The sequence below is a fragment of the Motacilla alba genome, chromosome 3, assembly GCF_015832195.1.
Source record: "Motacilla alba alba isolate MOTALB_02 chromosome 3, Motacilla_alba_V1.0_pri, whole genome shotgun sequence".
In the NCBI taxonomy this organism is placed as follows: domain Eukaryota; kingdom Metazoa; phylum Chordata; class Aves; order Passeriformes; family Motacillidae; genus Motacilla; species Motacilla alba.
This window is the reverse complement of record NC_052018.1, coordinates 76,316,183-76,335,190: the sequence shown is the minus strand read 5'-3', so window position 1 is coordinate 76,335,190 and position 19,008 is coordinate 76,316,183. Positions and strand designations below refer to the sequence as shown.

General features: G+C 37.2%; 2 protein-coding genes across 7 annotated transcripts in view; one reads left to right on the top strand and one right to left on the bottom strand.

The window, feature by feature from the left end:
• PRKN (parkin RBR E3 ubiquitin protein ligase) overlaps positions 1-190 on the bottom strand; it is a 682,953-nt gene extending 682,763 nt beyond the window's left edge. The window contains exon 1 of the mRNA XM_038130606.1: positions 50-190. Coding sequence (XP_037986534.1) covers positions 50-56 — 7 coding nt within the window. The 5' untranslated portion in view covers positions 57-190. The remainder of the gene's footprint in view (positions 1-49) is intronic.
• Positions 191-246: 56 nt separating this feature from the next.
• PACRG (parkin coregulated) overlaps positions 247-19,008 on the top strand; it is a 214,659-nt gene continuing 195,897 nt past the window's right edge. The window contains exons 1-2 of one of the 6 annotated variants that reach the window (XM_038130623.1): positions 247-378; positions 835-1,020. In XM_038130623.1, coding sequence (XP_037986551.1) covers positions 877-1,020 — 144 coding nt within the window. In that variant the 5' untranslated portion in view covers positions 247-378; positions 835-876. The other 5 variants (XM_038130624.1, XM_038130619.1, XM_038130621.1 and 2 more) reach the window with 5 other exon arrangements.

Here is a 19,008-nt window from a genome sequence, read left to right as displayed (position 1 = left end):
GGGCGGATCCGCATCCGGGCTCGCCCCGCTCCCTGGCGCGCTCACTCACCGATCATGGCGGCGGCCACGCGGGAGGAGAGGGGCGACGCGTGCGTGCACGCGCGCGCACGTGCCGGCCGCGCCCGCCGCTCGAGCACTTCCCCTGTGGCAGCCCTGGGGGGTCGCGCGACTGCGGGCGGGGGTGGGCCGGCCCTGAGCGCGCATGCGCTTCAGCGAGGGCGGTGCAGGCGCACGCTGGGCTCTCTGGGTAGCGTAGTTCCTGGCCCGTTCACACCCGCACACGCTCTTGTCACGTCATCGCCTCACATTTCCCCCACACAGCGCTAATGACTTTCTCGTTAATTGCTGTCCGCCGCCCCGGTGTACGGTGCACCGGGGGTAGGTACAGCTGTGGGGGACCGGGCGGTACCGACGGGGTTATCTGTGATTCCCGTCCCGCTTCCCCGGCCGGTTGTTGACGCGTTGCCTGGCGACGGTCGCGTGGCCGGGGGACCGCGCGCGGCGGCAGGTGCCCAACGGAGCCCGAGAGGGACCCGCTGGGCCGGAGCCGCAGGGGAAACAGCGGCGGGCGGGCGGGCGGGGGCGAGGACTCCTCGGGGGACAAGGACATCAGGTGGTGATGAAGGGCTGGACACGGCGGAGTGGGGGGGACGAGCTGCGATGATGCAGAAAGGGACTGGGGGCGAGGGCCAGGCAAAGGGGGCCTGTGAGGGGCCGGGAAGGCGCGGGACGGCTGTGTGAGGCTGTCGCTGGTTGAGGAGGGAGCGAAGCTGGACCTGCTGCCTGCTCTAACTCGCTGGGCACGGGACGCTGATGCTCGCTTGTTTTTTCCAGTCCGTTATTTGCATCTGGTCCGTCGTGGGCGCCGGTGGGGAGATGGTCATGGAGGAGGGGCGACCGGGTCCCTCAAAACCCGCCGGTGACAGGCGGCCCCAGCAGCGGGAGAAGAAGGACAAGCGGCAGGACAAGCAACAGACCTGCGAGGGTTTCAGTATTAAAGCCATGATGAAAAACAGCGTGGTATGTTCGCTGCCAGCATAGAGGTGATACTAATTAAGTCAACTTGTCCAAGAAGCATAGCAAGTTAGTGCTGTGGATAAAACATGTCAGGAAGGTGTGAAAGTTGTTAATACCTTATCTGGAGTTTGCTGGTTGCTGAAATTACCCTCAAACTTTGCAGAAGTACTACCACAGGGTAACTCTCTGTGCCTGTGGGAGTCATGATGCTTTCACCAAGTGCTTTAATTTGGTGCCACAAGGGTTTTTTTAGGGTATTTTTTTTGTATTGGCAGTGCACATTCTGCTAAACTGCCAGCCTGTGGAATTGTCTGTGAGGCTTACTGCCTCCCACTTAGCAAAATGCTGTCAAGTGGTAATGCAGTATTTCTCAAAAGTTTTAATACTCTGGCATAGTGTATAAAATTGATGTGAATGTCACATAGGATGGCAGAGATCTGGAAAATAGATTAATAGGTTTTTTTAAACAAGCTTGGAAAATAACAAAAAGCTTCCACACTAGCTAAGAGAATACTAAACAAACAAACGTTAGTTCTCCAACTTGTAGTTCAAAGACAGAGAAATTGATCCAACAAGTAACAGTTACAATTTCTAATGAATTTGGAGGCTCGGGAGTTAAAATAGTATAAAGGCCCTTCAAATCTCTTTATACTGTTTTATTTGTATACCTTTATGTGAATTTGGGAGTTAAAAAGCTTCAACTAGTACAGAGTACAGATGTTCCACATGTGAGTGGATGAGGAAATATTACCATACATCTCTAAACTCCTGATTTGTATTCTTCATTTGGACACGGTTCAAGGTGTTAGCAAAGGCTTGAGTCCTCAAGGGTTTTTTTAAATCTATAGAGTATTCTGACAGGTGTTATGAAATACATTCTTTCCCTTTGTTTTGCTGAAGTGGTCTTCCTGGTGCAGTCTCTCTGATCTTGTTATCTGCAAGAATATCATCTTAAAAACCCAAACAAGCATGTCATTAAAGAAATTTTACATAGAGTAAAAGTTGTATACCTGAAAAACTTTCTCCTAATTAGTAAAACTACAACATATTTCACCTTACTTGGAAAAACACAAGGTGAACACAATCAAATAATCCCTTTGTTTTAAAGATTGTTTGATTTGTTTGTTTTTATTCTAGCGATGCATGGAATGAACTATAATACCTCAGCAACCTTTAGGATTAATTTTTAAAATATGTTTCCTGTTGTCTGGAAAAAATTCAAGTATTGGATATTTGCATGTGGTTGTTTACACCTAGATATGTAAAAGACAATTTTGTCTAGACGAATCAGCAGTTTTAGTGAAGTTTGAGAAATACATATTTAATTTTATAAAAGGGCCTGTGACTTGTGAAAATAACTAACTATGAGTTTATTAAGAATTCAGGTTTGCTGTTAAATATTTATAGAATATTAACTTTTATGGCTGCATTTCTAACTTCCTAAACATGAGCAGACCATTAAATCATGTGATACTGTCATTGAGCAACTGCATACAGGTAAATCTGCTGCCTTTGCAGCTACTCACAGAATAACAGATACTATTTTCTTTGGCATGGACATCTGGAAATCATCTAACGCAACTTCCCACTTGAAGTGGGCCTGTCACCAGCACTCAAGTGAGGTCAGTGATGGGTTTTCCTAGCTAAACTGTGAAATCTCCCAACATTAGGGATTGCCTGACCTCTCTGGTCAACCTGTTTAATTTCTGCCCTGCTTGTCTGCCCCCCTGCCTGCCCTCTCAGCCTGTCAGAGCTCGAGTTTACAGAGTTCTGATCTGCTGCACACGTTTTACTCATAACTGGGTTAGAAGCTGTGAAACTCTTGGTGGTCTTGGGAGACTCATAGTGCCAGGGCTGTGTTTTGCACAAGCACATCTGCAGTCAGGCAGCCACTAGAATATTTTCCAGTGTGCAAAAGCAGGTGTGCAAAAAAATGAATATCTCATTCCTTGCTCTCTGTGCAGAAGTGGGTCTTCCTTTTTACTTTTCCAGCTACTTTTTAAGTGGAGCTTTAGATTTATTAAGTACTCACTTGTCAGAGGATGACATCTTTGATGAAGTTCTCGTGGAAGGCTTGGGAGTTGACTGGAGGGTTGAAAGCACAGCAGGGATATCTAGTTACAACATGGTAATTCTTCTTGTTAACAGCGTGATGAGGTGTAGGGTTAAACGTGTTTGGCATCTCCAGGTCGAACAATGAGGTATTGATTAATAGCCTTTGGTGCAAGCATGTAGTTAGTCTTAAACTCTTAGTGTAGAGTCTTAACAGATTACCATTATGGATATATGACTGTAAATATTGTAGTAAATGTTCCAGAGTTCTTTTTCGTTGCTTGGGCAAAGAATGTTTTACTAAGCTGTTTTTCACAAATGTTTCTGAATAAAGTCTACTTTCATAGTCAGTAGTAAGTGCAGAAATTAAGTAGATACAGTATTTAAGACATTCTCAGCTCCTCTTGCTAAATCCAAAACTCGCTTAGTGAAATGCAATGCTTAAATATTCACCTAAAAATGTTCCTGAACTGAATAAAGTGTTTAACTTATTCCAAACCTGTAAATTTATATAGCAGTTTAGATTAAAAGCAAGGTTCAATAAAGGTCTTCTATAATAACAAGCTACATTTACATTTTAATTGTTTTGTCCTCCAGTGAAATCAAGAATGTTATGTGCTCTTACTTCAGAGGTACTGCATGTAGAATTAGGGACACAATTAAAAATTAATGTATAGACTAGCCAGTATAGAAGTGTCTGAACGTGAATGTGGACAGCAGGAAGATATCTCAGTTCGCTTCTGATCCTCTCTAGATGATATTTTCCTATTTTCTGCAACTATAGAGAAGAGAATAAAGTGTTAGTGTCCCACTTTTTTGTAATGCACCAGTGGTAAAAGCACTTTTTCAAGGACAGGATTCATTTTAGTGCTTAAAGGAAACAGTAGAAAGATAATTCCTATCTATCTCCCAACTTTTATAAGATTACTGTTACATTCATGTGTGCCATGACATCAGTCAGAAACTGCCTTCAGGAGCAGGCCACAGGGATAGAATGAGAGCATTTACTAGGTGGCCTTAGAAAGGAAGAGACATGTAAAATTGTTTCTGGATTTCTAAAACCAAAGCAGTTATTCAGCCTTAGAGAGTCTTAGCTATGTCTAGGGCACAGCTTTCATCTCCTAAAAAATCATAATTGCTCTTAAGCAGAAAAAATGGTTATTTGTCTTGCAGCTCTGGATTTTAATTCTTCTGTTCTGCATTTAGGAGTCTGCAGTCTGTTTGTATGGGGATGAGTTCTCAATCTTTGTACTTTAAACACTTCTCTCAAGCTGTTTTCAATAATGTGTGTTGTGAAGGGCTTTCTTACCCTTTACCATTTGATAATAACTCATAGCAAAAGTTTCATTTTAACCATGATGTGATTTGTTTATGTTCTGAAAGTTGTGATTTGTCATTATATTTATATTCATCCACACTGCGTAACCAAGACTACTTTTGTTATTTACCTTGTAGCAGTCAAAGTTTCTGATTTGATTTTGAGGCTGTGGGAAAGAATATGAGAAAGAAGTTGTATGTTTTGATTATAACAGCTAATTTATTGGAAAAAGCAGTGTGTTTTGGGGCAAATAGATGTCAAGTTAAAGGAGTGTTTTGATAATGTATATTGAGAAGTAGCACATCTGTCTTGGAGGAACTTCTCCAGTTTAACAATAGCAATTGTGTACAATCTAAGAGTACACTTCAGTGAACGCTGTGAGACAATTTAAACTGTCAGTGCTCTGGAAGGCAATCCTATCTTCTTCCTCTCTCAGGCTGTTTAGTACTGCTGCCCGTTGTTGTGTCCTCATTTGTACAATGTTGGCTGCTCAGAGAACTGATCCTGCTGAAAATACTCCAGCCTCTTAAAGCTCACCGTGTTGAACTGCTGTCTGTGGGATTGAGGCAAGCAAGGCTTCTGCTTTAACAAGGTTCATCTGTTTTACCCTTCTCCCTGTCCTGACTGCATGCTTCCATCTCTCCTTTTGCACTGATACTGTTTTTGCTTGTAAATAAAAGTAAGTTGGATCAGCTGTAACAGCTCTTAAAAGAGTTATTATATGCAACAAAAAGGGAAACAGGAGAATGTCAGCACAGGCTGTGTGTGTGGGAATGTACCCTCTTGGCAACATTGAAGTCTTAATTAATTTAAAACCAATATGATATCAAGTTCTGGCAGGGTAATTCCACAAGCATTTACAGAAGCATAAACTTGCACCACAATTGAAAGGTGCTGTTTTCATCCCGGAACATTTATTCTTTGTGCAATATGAACTTTTGTGTGGCTTTGTAGTGAACTGGACAGGGGCCCTGGTTAAACCTAGATTAAAAGCAGCTCAACATTTTTTTTTATTTAATAGCATTTTAATAGACTTGACATACACTTTGATAACAGTATAAGCTTACAAAAGTTGTCACTGCTACAGCCCTGCCTGTGTCTGCTGCCTGTTCGTACCTTCTCCTTTGTGCCAGTACAGTCATCCCACTGGATTGATGAGGCACTTCAGTTGCATTAGGTTCAAACATGAAAAGCTTCAACACAAGGAGGTTTTTATTTCCCCTCATAAGGTTAGATTCCTTTCAAATTCCATGCTCATATTTACTATAATGACCTCTTTGATAGTATAATGTAAAAGCAGAATATACAGAAAAAATACTAATGCTTAAGACCGTAATTTCCTCAGAAAGCTTCTATTTCATATTATGTTTTCAGCTATAACCTAGATGGCTTAATTATACTGCTCTTATTTTAAAATACTTCAAAGTCAGCACTTTATTTTTGTGAATGTGGTGGAAGGTTGGTATTGTTCATAGTTGCAGTGAGGATGAGAAGATCAAGTTTCGTACCATAAGCATGAAGAAATCATGCTGCTTCATTTATGAAAATTTTTTTACACATTTGAATCTCTAGTAAATCTTCTCTTCTAATTCAGTCATTTGACTTGAAATATGTAATAAGTAAATTATCGGTTAGGCTCTGTTTTGTGGTTTGATTGACTTGTCTTAATTCTTGTCTTAAATCACTTCATTTGATTCATGATATTTTACACAGAGAAACCTTGGGAGGTTTTAAGTTTCATGTTTAGCGAAGGCAAAAATAAATTGATCTTCAAACATTATGGCAGTGCTTTTTCAAAACTCCTCTACTAAGTACTTTTTTATGAATTGATGAAAAAAATATTCTAACTAGAAATGATTACATAGATAGTTGTCAAATTCTGTCAATTCTTGCATAGGAATGAAACTATTTTAAACTTTTCAAACTGTTTACAGATTTCATACAAGTTAAAATCCTGCAATGCTCTGAGTGTATGGGTCTCTTCATCAGTTTTTTCTCTGAACAAAGAGAGCATTTTTCACTTCCAAAATTTTTTTACTGCAAATGTAGCAATTTGGAACAAATTATTAAACTATAATTAATAGGAATAGCCTCCAAACATGATTTTAAGCTGTCAACTTGCTGTGTAGGGAATTACCTAAAGTCAGCATTTCCTACATGCAGCTGAGTATGCCTCTGGAGCCAACCAATTGAAAATGTGAAAGAGATGAGTTAGAATGCAGCTACCATACACCCTTCTCAGCACTAAGTCTCCAGAACAATTTCCAAAGAAGTGGACACGTATGTGTGTATTCTTTCTTTTAACTTGGTATCTTCAATTTCATTCAAGAAAAATCCTGTACTCTGTGTAGGTTTCAGCCTTTGTCTTAGTCTTCTCCCTGTTAGTTGACTGGGAATGCTCTAGAATGCTACTTGAAGTGAGTTGAGTGAAGAGCCATCAAGGCAGGATTCTGGAGTTCATGTTGCAGGAGAAGAGGCTGACGGGAAAAGTATTTCAGCCTGGAAAAGAGAAAGCTACCAGGATATTTCATGGTATTAGGTCTTAATAGACCCAGTGTAAGCTGTAAGAAAGCTGTCAGGAAGAAGAAGCCAGTCTGTTCTCTCCAGTGATGGGAGGACAAGACACATGTGTTGAAATAAGGTGTTCCTGATGGTGAAAAGGTTTTTCACAATGAGGATATTCAAGCAGTGCATGAGGTTTCCCATAGCTGTGCAGTCTTCTTGGAGATTTTCAAGACTCAAATGGAAAAAAGCCCTAAGCAACCTGTTCTGAGATAACCATGCTTGGAGAAAGAGATTGAATTGGAGACTTCTAGGGGTAATTTTCAACCCAAATTCTCCCATGATTCTACATCTTGCATATTATGGTTGATTGTGGTCACCCCATGGCTTTGCTACTGCTAAGGTCAGACAATTTAGTGATGACTAATTTACCCTCTATTTGGACAAGAAAAAAGGCATTTGAAGGTTTTTGATGTGGAAGGGTTATAATAAACACACCTCCCTTCTGACCCTCCAAAAAACTATATAACACCATATTGTTCCAGGTAAAATAATGAGCTATATCATAAACTTCAGGCTGACTTCCTGAATACACTTCTATAAGCCTGCATCAGTGCTTGGGTAGCAGCAACACATGCTTATTAGATGAGTTCAGCTGCAGCTGGTTCCTTTTTATGTAGTCTGCTGCAAGTGTGCAGGGAGGGCTGCTGCCAAGTATGCAATGAATACTTCAAGGAATTGGAGCAGCTGGCCATGTCTGTAGCTGTCAGCTTCTGGATGCTGTCCCTTGTCTCACAGTCTCCTCTTGTCACTGCTAAAACTTAAATAACACTGGAAGCTTTAAGTGAGTGGAGGAGACAGGAGATGTAGCTCAGTGGCATATGCATTAGGAAAAGGAGTAAGGAAACAGAAAAGGATCTGAATGTGACTCCCTAAAGCGGGGACCTAGGTGATCACTAACACAGTATGACTTTTCCTGTGGCTGTTCCCAAACTTTACAGGCAGAGTGTGCTGGAGTCTGTACCATGGAAGTAAAAATTTTCCTTCTTTTCGTAACTGATACTTCGGGTAATGTATATGCCTAGTCCATGTTTAACTGAAATTGCCTGATAAGACTTTTAAGGGGTCAGAAAGGTTTCATTTTTTTCATGAAGTTTTCCAAACCATTTTGAAATGAAAATTATTGTGAAGTCAAAACAATTGTAGCAAACAATACTACTGGTACATTGATAAAATTTCTAAACGGTGTCATAGACAAACTACTGTGAAAGAATGACTGGTTCCTCCTAGCAGTGACCGATTCTTCTATATACTTGACATCCATATAAGCAGTTTGGCATAGATTTTCATTTTTGTAGCATAGTTAAGTAATTTTTGCTGGAAAACTTACTGAGTTCTGATGACTTCTTTTCTTAGATAAAATACATGTCAGATAAGATAAAATTATAAATTCCTTCACAATGTGCTGAAGGCTAAACTATGGAATCTTGTGTTTAATAGCTGCACTCTGATTCTGTAGATACATTACAAATATAATGTTTCTTTTGCAATTTTTGGACTTCTAGTTAGTTAGTTGCAATTTTTGGACTTTTATGAGGCATCCCCTCAACTCACACTCATAAAAGTCCTGAAAGCAATTTAATTCTAGTCAGACTTTCTGTGAAATTTCTGTTGGGCCTCTTGCCTGAAAAAAACAGGATTCTGATGTGATAATAAAACCTGCCTTAATTATAATAGGATGATAAACATATAATTTAGCTTTTCATACATTTCTGATGGTCTCTGTTAATGTAAGATTCTTCTTTTTAAAAAATTACTCTTCTCCCATCTTTCTGCAAGGGATGATGCCAAGACCTTGATAACAAGAGTAAATACTGATTTGTTTTCAGTTTCATAATAGAAGTATGTCATTAACTTTAATAGGATCCAGACTAGCTTTGTTTGGTGGGGTTTGGTTGTTGGTTGATGCAATTTTTTGTGTAATGAAAGACTTTTTAAGCAGATGTGTACTGCAGTAAGTACAAAAATTTTGCATAACATGACAAAATTAAAACATCAAATACATCATAGAAATACAAATATCAAAGTATCAAGTATCAAATACATCCTAGAAATATCTGTGCAATGAAAACTCTTGAAGCAAACATGGCATACTGCTAGCTTTCTGTGTAACAACCAGCTGAAGGCAGAACACATCTTGAAAGTTATGTTTGAGGCCTATTTCATTGGTCAGAAGCATATTAATGAGAATGTTTTGTGTGGTTAATAGGCAATACATAGTATTCTAGACCAAAACTGACCTAAATCCAGATCAGAAGGTACAGTGTTTTCTTGCCGGTCTTATGCATGACATCCATTGGTTTGCCATCATCACATGAGCATTTTTAATAACTTTTGTCTTGCTCTGCATCTCATTATAATATGAGAGAACTACTTCTGTATAAGTTGTTTGGACTTACTAGGTGTTCTTGAAAATATCTGTAGGTATTAGGTTTTCTAAGTTTAGCAGGTTTTTCATTCTTTCAGTAATTGTTAGATAGGAATTCTTTTCTGTTTTATCCATGTAAGATTTGTCTTAATTACAGCTGTATTATTAAGCCCATGATTTATAGAATGAAATGTTATCTTCTGAATTTTTATTTTTCTTTTTTCACTTAAGGAAGTGAGGAAAGCCCCATGGAAGGAGAATTTCTGCAAGGGAGTGAGTGTGCAATTGCTTGTGGGCAGGGAACATCCTGGCTAAAGAGTTAGGGTGCAATGATCTATGCAAGACTGGGATTGTGCAAAATCATTCATTGGAGGCTGGTTTGTGCCCCTATGCATTCTCCCATTCCTGCATGCTCCACTGAGAGTGGCCATCACAGACCCCTTTTTAAAACAGTATTTAAGAGGTCTTCTAAAAAATCTGAAAGCTTTGGATTTGGTTTTCTTTTCTGATAAGTCTTGTTACACAGAATTAGGGGACATATATAATGATCGAAGATTTCTGTTATAAGGCTAATAATTATATACTTACTAAAAAAGAATGGTGGTCTACCTTTAAATCTTTGGAAAAAATAAATTATTCCCTAGCTTATTTTATTGTCCTATTGATGATGTTTTAATGTCACATTATTGTTTATATTGGATATTTTCTCAGCTAAAACTGTTTAGGAAAAGGTGCATGCATACTTTTACTAGCCAGAATTTGATAAACCTTTTTCCATGGAAGTTGAAAACTTACATTCTTACTTCCCAAAGCAGGTCTATTGATTTTGCTCTTCCTCTTCCTGCAGTCAGCTGCTATTTGTGCTCACCTTTTCCCTGGTTTTATTTACTTCTCCTCCAGATGGTGTCTTTTTATATCACAAGATTTCCCTTGCAGTAATGTTCATCAGCTGGGTGTTTGGGGGAGGGCAGTTCCACATGGGAAGAAAACTTTTAGAGAACATAAAGCTTATACCCAGACCTTATTAGAATACCCCATATGATAATTTCTACTGGACAAAAATATCTTATAGGAATGAGCTTATTATAATTTAAATTGTAAGGCATGACTGGGAAATATTCCCAAAATATAATTATGAGAAGAATACATGTATTAGCTGAATTCTTTTTTATATTTTTATACAGTGTTTTACTATCTCATGCCCCTCTAATTTGTGTGTCCTTCATTTAATTCATCAAGTTTCATATTAATAGTTAAAGGTCAGTGGAAAAATTACTAGAATTTGATTTCATCTCCTGTGTAATGCAGTCTGTCAAACTCATAGTGATTTCCATATATAATGTGTAACTTCTGGTTGAGCTAGGAGATACCTTTGGGTTGCTTTACTTTCTAAAAAAATCCAGTGTAACAGTGGTGTCAGAGTCTGTTTTATCTCTAAATTATGCCAATGCCTAACTTATCCAATGCAAGGCTATTAGAAATTTGCAGTTCATACCTATATGAATTTGTCACACATTAGTCAAATTTCACTGTGCAAATACTGTGGAGTGAAACAACTACTTAGAGAGACATACTATCCTTAAAAATACACAAAAGTAACATTTAGCATGCTTCTGCCTTCTACTTAAAATCTTTTTAAGTCATGATTATTTTATAAGCCTCTAGTATGCCTTTGGACATATTCAAGATGTATTACACTATTATGATTCAGGACAACAATCAAGTTTTAAGATTTTATTTGATAGCTTCTGAAGGCTTTCAGTCATCCGGTTGTTTGTCTAGTATGAAGAATTCATAGACAGTGCACTAAAATTGTGTAACATCCGTCACTTCAATTTTAAAAAGTAAAGTAAGTTCCAGTGTATCAATAAGAAATCAATGAGTTATGCATTTAAGATTGCAGGTGATTTCACAAATGCTTCTGTCTGCTGTTATCTGACAAAGGAACCTTTAAAATAGAAATGTTAACTGAGTGCCAACCATTGACAATGCTGTGCCTGTCAATAGTATACAGTGTTCAGACCTTTAGGTGTAAATTTTATTGAAGAAATTACTGGGTTTTAACACATTTGGTTTTGTTTGGATTGACCTTTTCCCTGACACCAGATAGAAGTGAAATATTTTTCAGCTTAGGTGAGAAAACAAACGAGCCTTTACTAACAATAGAACAATTCTGCCTCTATTGTAGAATGTTCCATTAGACAGTAATAACAACGTGTATATTGGGTGGAAATGTTAAAATATATTTGCAGAGCTAATTACAAAATTGCCATTAACAAATTCGTTAACTCTAGATTTCTTCCCTCCACTTGATATTCGTTTAATTGTTCTTTATCAGGTCACTGTTTGGTAGGATCTAGGTGATTATTCTCCTTATTTTATCATATTTATTCTTTTGCTTCTGGCAAGTGGAACACTTTGAGCTCTTGTTTCTTTATAGCATTAAATATTCTTCAGTTTTATTTTTTTAAATTAATCTCTTCAAAGATTGATAAAAAAAATCTTGCCTAAGGGTGTTTGGCACAAATGTTTAGTCAACGACCAGGCTAAGCATTTCTGAGCAAAATGTTTGTTATGATTGCCGAAACAGCTCCTCTGAGAGCTCCTTTAGTGGAGATATTCATATCACCTTTGTCTGCTTGAAGTCACACTTTAGAGTTCATACTTAGATTGAATGCAGACCAGCTGACTCCTAACTGAATACTCTTCCCAGTGGGCTGGAGGTAGACTCCATTGTGTCAGTAGTTCTTTTGAAGCCTTAACTGTGTTCTTAACATAGGAATTAACAAAATCATCACCTCTTTAGCTTGTGTTCTAACTCCTAAATAAATATGCCAAAGAAGGCAATATTATTTAAGGGGACCTTCCTAAAAGCAGGTTTCAGTCTTCAGAAAATAATTTCACGGTCTGCATTTTCAGTAGTCTGATACATCACTTTTATAGTCTCGATTCAAGTGTCTGAACTCCAATGAGGAATGAAAATTCACATACTTCCCTATATTCAGGGTTCTGTAGGTATTCAGCATGTCTGCCAGCACCTAAACATGCTGAAGTGCCTCATTCTCACCAGCAACAATGGAGGAGCTCAGCTTAAAGCCTAATTTAGGCTCTTGGAATTTAGCCTGATGCTGGGGGCTAGTGTTCAAACTGATCATGTGTTTGTACTGTGGGTAGCTCAATGGGCCAAAAGCTTTTCATTAAGCATCTAGAAAATGCTGTAATGTAAATATTGGTTATTACCTAGTGGGCATTTAAAAAACATTCCACTTAATGCAATACGCTCATTATATGAAGGGATTCTGTAATCCTCTGTAGTATACTGTTAGCCTATATTTTTAGGTTTCTTTATACTTTGTTTTTCCAGTCTATTTCCCTGTTTTCTTGATCCCTGTCTAACTGACAGCTTTATATGCATATTAAGTTTACTTCAGGGTCCCATAGACCCACTGTAAGACACAGAGTAGTTCACAAGGTATCCATTAAGGAGCTATTATTGTGTCTTGTTTTCTTGCAAGTTACAAACTGTCTGATCAAAATTACCATTTTGAATCATGTTTTTCCAAAGAAAGGAAATAAGTTGTGTTTTTAAGGGAGATCTTAATAAATATTGTCATAGTTCTTGTGTTTTCAAAAGGACTCTCTGGAGCCACTTAAAATTTGCAGCCTAACCACAGAAAATTATGCTACTATATGAAAAAATCCACAAAGTGAAAATAAGCTGCTGTGCTAGGTGCCAATTATTCAAACTAACAAAGCCTGTTATCCTGCAGGGTTTTGGTTTGGGTTTTTGGGGCTTTTTTCTGGTTGGTTAGTATAAAAATTAAACTTCTTTTGCTTTTTAATAAAATATTTGGTGTCAAGTAACATGACAAACAAGCCTCTTGGTTGGATCACCCTTGTCTGTTCTCCATTATTTCCAAAAAACACAAAGTCAGCTGTTCGTGTGTGAAACTGCCATTTCCTCAAATATGGTTTAAAATTGACCAACAAATGCACATCTTTAGGAGTGAAGGCAGGCAAATGCACACACAGCATGGATGCGTAAGCCTTGTTTCCTCATGAACGTGTTTTAGAAATGGTATGCATACACATTCACAAAGTAACTAACTAAAATGGCAGTATCACAGATGAATCAGGCAATCAAGAAAAATATTGAGTTGCTTTCAGTCAGAAGCCTTTTTTTGAAGATGGAAACTTCATAACTGAGTTACATAATTTCATTGTGAAAATGAACAGTCTCAGTTGGAACTAAAGGAACGTTAGCGACTTTGGTGCTTTTCCTGTGAAGTGACTGGTACCAGCAAAGTTGATTATAAGGGGCTCAGCAGCACAGAAGAGAACTTCTTGTAGAATCAGAATATCTGAAGCAGATCCTTATTTGAACTTCACTAGTAAGCAGAAGATATTTTCATGTAATGGCAGAGGAGAAACCTCTCCCTTCCTCATTGGTTTCTGTGTTTAGCCTATAGGAGTAGGTTCATATGACTAAGGGTTCAAGAATCTGTCACTAAGTTTTGCAGTTTTGCAGGAAGTATATTGTTATTAGGTCCCATTGTTGAACCTCCTAATTTTAATGTTATAGAAACATGAATTTAGTGAAAAGGTATAGCATTTAAGAAACAATACTCAAGTTTTACTATATGTTTTCTGATTCACAGCTAAAACACAGGAAGGGTAATCATAGTAATCTTTCTAGTTTGCAAAGATTCCAGCTGCAAAGTTACCAGTAAGTCTAAGCATTGTAATGTACATCAAAGATTTTATTACATAAAAATTTTTGTAGTATGAATGAAAAATGGCCTTGAGGTAATAAATTCTTAAAATAGAGTTAAGTGCTCGATAAAAGGCAGATAGAGGGAACAATTGCTTTGCATAAGGCAAATAGCTGTGTTCTCATGTGAGAAAAAGACCAAAATAATTTTAGCAATCCTCAGTAATAAATAATAGGTTTTGTAATTTATGTTTATTATGAGTAAACATATGAGACTAATGTGGGTTTGCTCCTTATGTAAGTGAAGGACAATTAATAACATGTAAATAGCACTTCATTTCCCAGATCTGATTCTCCATTTGAATTTTGGGAAGGATAATAAAATAAGTTCTTCCAAGGATAGGCATTTTATGGAAAATTATCATTAGCTAATTTTGTTTTAGACATAAAATGGCATGAATCACAGAGGTAAGATGCTATCATGGGATAATAAATTCTTAATATATTGATAAAGATGTATTTTACATTTTTATAAAAAGCCATCTATTTAGTGATTGTGTGTTCAGTTCATAGACTGGAACTTAAGTATTGGATACTTAATTTATCTGCTCAGAATATATAATTTTTTTTTTACTGTTCTAAGTAGATTCACAACCTACATTAAAATGTTGCTTTTTAATTACTAGTTATGCTTTCTATTACTACCAAAAATTGAAAACAAACTGATAGCTGGGAACATTTTCTCTTAAGAGTATAGAAGGTGGAATAAGTATCAGTATTTTTTTTTTTTTTTGTTTAAGCCCTCTATGTATACTGGTTTGTTTTTTTTTTCTCAAAAGAGTATGATTTACTGTACACATGTGCAACCAGAATTCAGCTATCAAAATGTAACTTTTTAACCTGAAAAAAATCATGCTTTTGCTTAAGACTTGGGAAAGAAAAGTTTTGATATTTTCAGAATTGGTATGCATAAATCTTAATGGAACATGAAAAAGAAAAAAATTTTCCATTTTCACTTCACAAGTGAGTGGATTTTTTTTTTATATTTAAATAATCCTGCTAAGAAGAACTTCTATTTAGTTGTTCTATAATATAGATGCTTATCCTTTAAACTCCAAATTTCTGAAGTATAATATAAAAATCTTGAGAAGGAATTTTTTGAGTCTGTCATTGTTAGCTGTTTGCATAACAGATTGAAAATGAACACATAGATGATAGCATCAATGTACAACTGGAAAATAGGGAAACAAAAGAAGGACAGTGCATGTGTATGGATGGCTGATGGCACTGTTTGTGCAGTGATGCTGCCTGAAGAAGCAGGAGGGCCTGAGTGACTTAGTTTTGGCCATCTCCTCAGTCTTGCATAGAGAGTGTACCCATGTTCCTGATAAAGAGTTCCTTCCTAGCACAGCCACAAGTAAGTCATACATGTGCCTCATGAAACCTCACAGCAGTTTTTGGTCCTCAGTGCCTTCTGTCTTTTTCACACCATACCTCACCTTTCTTTCATTCATTCCAGGCTTTTTATCTTTTTATTTTTCTTAAAGCATCCCTTTTTTTTTTTTCCTCAAGTCCATCTGTGTTTGCGGGAATGAAATAAAATAAGGAATCTGATAGCTTCTGTTGCCACTAAAGAAATCTGTTGTCTCAAGACTTCTCTTAAAGTTTTGTGTTAAATGAAACAAGAGGTAGAACCAATCCTTGTAACATTACACAAATAAAAGTTTTCAGGGCTGGAAAGAAACCACCCATCAGAATTGTCTTGAAATATGACTGATAGGAGTTGACCTATGCAGTTCAGGGTGACTGACTCATTTCTGCCAGTCTCCCAGGCAAGTCAGCAGCACATGGTGATCTTCAGTGTCAAACACTGCTGATAGGTTTAATGAAGTTAAGCATGGATATCTTCCTCTGAGCTGTGCCAGAGAGGAAATTGTTAGCAAGCAAGACTAATGCACTCTGAAAGCTGTTACCAAGTTTGAAAGCCTGACTGCCCTGATTTAGGTTCTTGGCATAGAAGTCAAGTTCTGTAGGAGAGTATCTTGTTTAGTTGTGGCTTTTTAATTATTTATTTGATCATCTTTCCCAAAAATAAAAAGCTGGGCAGAACATTCAGACTAAGAGGATTTTTGAAGCCTGGGCATTTACACTTCATTTTTCATGTAGTTTAAAAACTGTGATTTACATTCAGATTACATTGAGATTACATTGGAACGCTCGGGACTTCGTCCAGCTGGGTTTTGATTGTCTTTAAGAATGGAGATTCTGCATCATCTTTGGATAACCTTCCAATGATCTCTCATTCTGAAAAAAGGTTTTTCTACTACACTCAAGTGAGAATTTCCTTTATTGCAATTTGTGACCATTGCCTTTTTTTTTTTTTTTTTTTGTGCAACACTGCAAAGAGCTTGACTCATATCTACTGTGCTCTCATGCTTGTAACTGAAGGCATCAATGAGACTGCTGTTCAGATTCATCTTCTTAAGGCTGAAAAGTTTCTCTCACCCTCTCCTCATGTGTCATGTACTCCAGTCCTCTCATCATACTGGTGGCCTTCACCAGGCTTGTTCCACTATATCAATGTCTTTCTTGTACTGGGTAGTCTGAATTGTGACCTTATTCTTGAATACAGTTTCACAAACACACCAAATAAAGGAGAATGTTGAGTTCCCTCAGCACTCTTATGTACCCCAGAATATAGTTACCTCATCTTTACCACAAGGATACACAAATGTTCCACTTTTTTTTCGCAGAGGTCCCCCAAGATCTTTCCCACAAAGCTGCATTCTAGCCAGTCAGTGCCTGCTCTGAACTGTTCCAGTACAGAACTTTGCTTTCACTATTGCTGAACTTTATGAAATTCCTGTCAGCTCATTTTGCCAGCCTGTCAAGATGTTTCTGAATACCTTCCTGGAAATTTGATGTAGACTGCTGAGTGGCATTAGATGCTGCATATCACATTTGTGAATATCTCCACCTCATCAAGATCATGGGTCAATGGGTGAACTCATTTCTACCTCAATTCACTGCTCCTTAAGAGTGACGATCAAGTGACATAATTCTTGTACACTCCATAATTTTAAAATTTAATTCTCCACCATTTCTTGAAGTGATTAATTGCTTAACTTATCCCTTATATGATGAATATAAAGACTATAATTCTGATTTTTTAAATCACTATTATATCTCTGTAAACAGTGGGTCTTATATCTACCATTCTCTCTGATAGCCTGCAGACCTTTCTATATTTACTGTATACAATTTGAGTTAAAAATATATATAATTACATTTTCATGATGCAAGAAGGAGCAGAAATGTAATTTGTCTTGACAGGGCCACATAATCTTATTATTAATTTCTAGATTCTGTAAATTTCTGATTATGTAATGCAAGTAAAATTTTAGCATCTTCACGGCACTACTAAATGATACAATGCAGTAATTTAAGTGCTTTCTGAGTTTTGTACCGTTTGAATGCTAGTTATTTTTCATTTACAATTTTAGGACTAAGTTGGCTGAAGTTTGTTAATGACAAGGTTTTCTATGTGGAGAAATACATACGGCTAGCTTCTACATAGCTATATTGTTGTAATTATATTTGATGGAGATTAGAATAAATGTGGGCTGAATACACAGTTGTATCAGTAGGTTAGAGCAAAGCTAGATATATAGATTAACCAACATAATTGGGAAATGCAGTTTTAAAATACTAAGTTTACTAGAACTACTTTATTAAACTCCATGGAAGGAAAACAGTGCTAGAAATTTAATTTTTCTTAATGAAAGCAAGCTTATAGTTTTATATGTAACCTTTGAAGCTTCATGTAGTATTGTGTAACTTGGGTTTTGGTTTTTTCCCTTTGGAAGTCAGTCTTTTGCGTTTTTGTCATCTTTTTGAACATGATTTCATTAGTATTTAATAAAATTTTTCAGGAAGGTAAGTAGAGAAAATATGCTGAAAAGGTTGGTAACCAGTGTTTATTCTGTAACTAGCCTTAGTGGAAATATATTTACTCTTTCTTTATTTTCTTCTCTCATAACAATCTGACTTTTTGTTATAGTCTCATTCTAATCATCTCTTTTGATGAGGTCTAAAGGGTAATCTAAAGTATCCAGTCTTCTGCATGGCACTTAGCCACAGTGTAATCATATTAGCACTCTTTCATTGCTGTTTCAGTGGTTATGGTAGGGTGGTGATGGTGTACATTTGTAAAAACGAACCTGTCTATATTACATAGTGTAGTTGGCTGACAGTCTGCAGTGCGAGTAGAAATTTTGCTTGCTTTTGACCAAAAGGACTGCAGTCACAAGTGATCAGAGGTATAATTGAGCAACAAATTACAGTGAATGTGAATTAAACAAAGCCTCCTTAGGACTACATGGCAGGAGGTGTGTTAATAATTCTTCGAGTTATTACCTCGTAATGACTGGCATCCTGAAGATGGTTTGTTCTGTTACAAAATTCTTGCAGAGTGAGTTAGTTCTATGAAATACTGAACAACATTTTTCACAATGTGTGATTCATACTGAGAACTTTATCTCTGGTGGTCAGATCACATTGCACAACATAAGTGTGTATGTGGTTGAATCAGGCAGAATTTAGGGGAAAATATTTTCGTATTTTAATTTAATTTGAAGTAATATTTAGGAAAAAAAGAACTCATCAAGTAACTTCCCTGCATTGTTTTAGTGTATCACATCTTACAGACTTCTGGATTTGTGTGGTGGTTGTAAATTATTCAGTAAAGGGAAAGGGCAGTGGTGGATAATTTTCTGTTTTATTTCTCTGAAACACAACTTTTTATTAAAAAAATGTATTGTTATGTTCAAATTTCTAATGGAATTTGAAATTATCTCTCAGGCAGTAAACCATAAATGATTAAAAACAATAGTTTACAGTTGCTATCATAAAATGCCATTGCATTTAACCAGATATATAGCTAGGGATCCATTGCAGTGTTCTATAGGTTAATTTATCAGA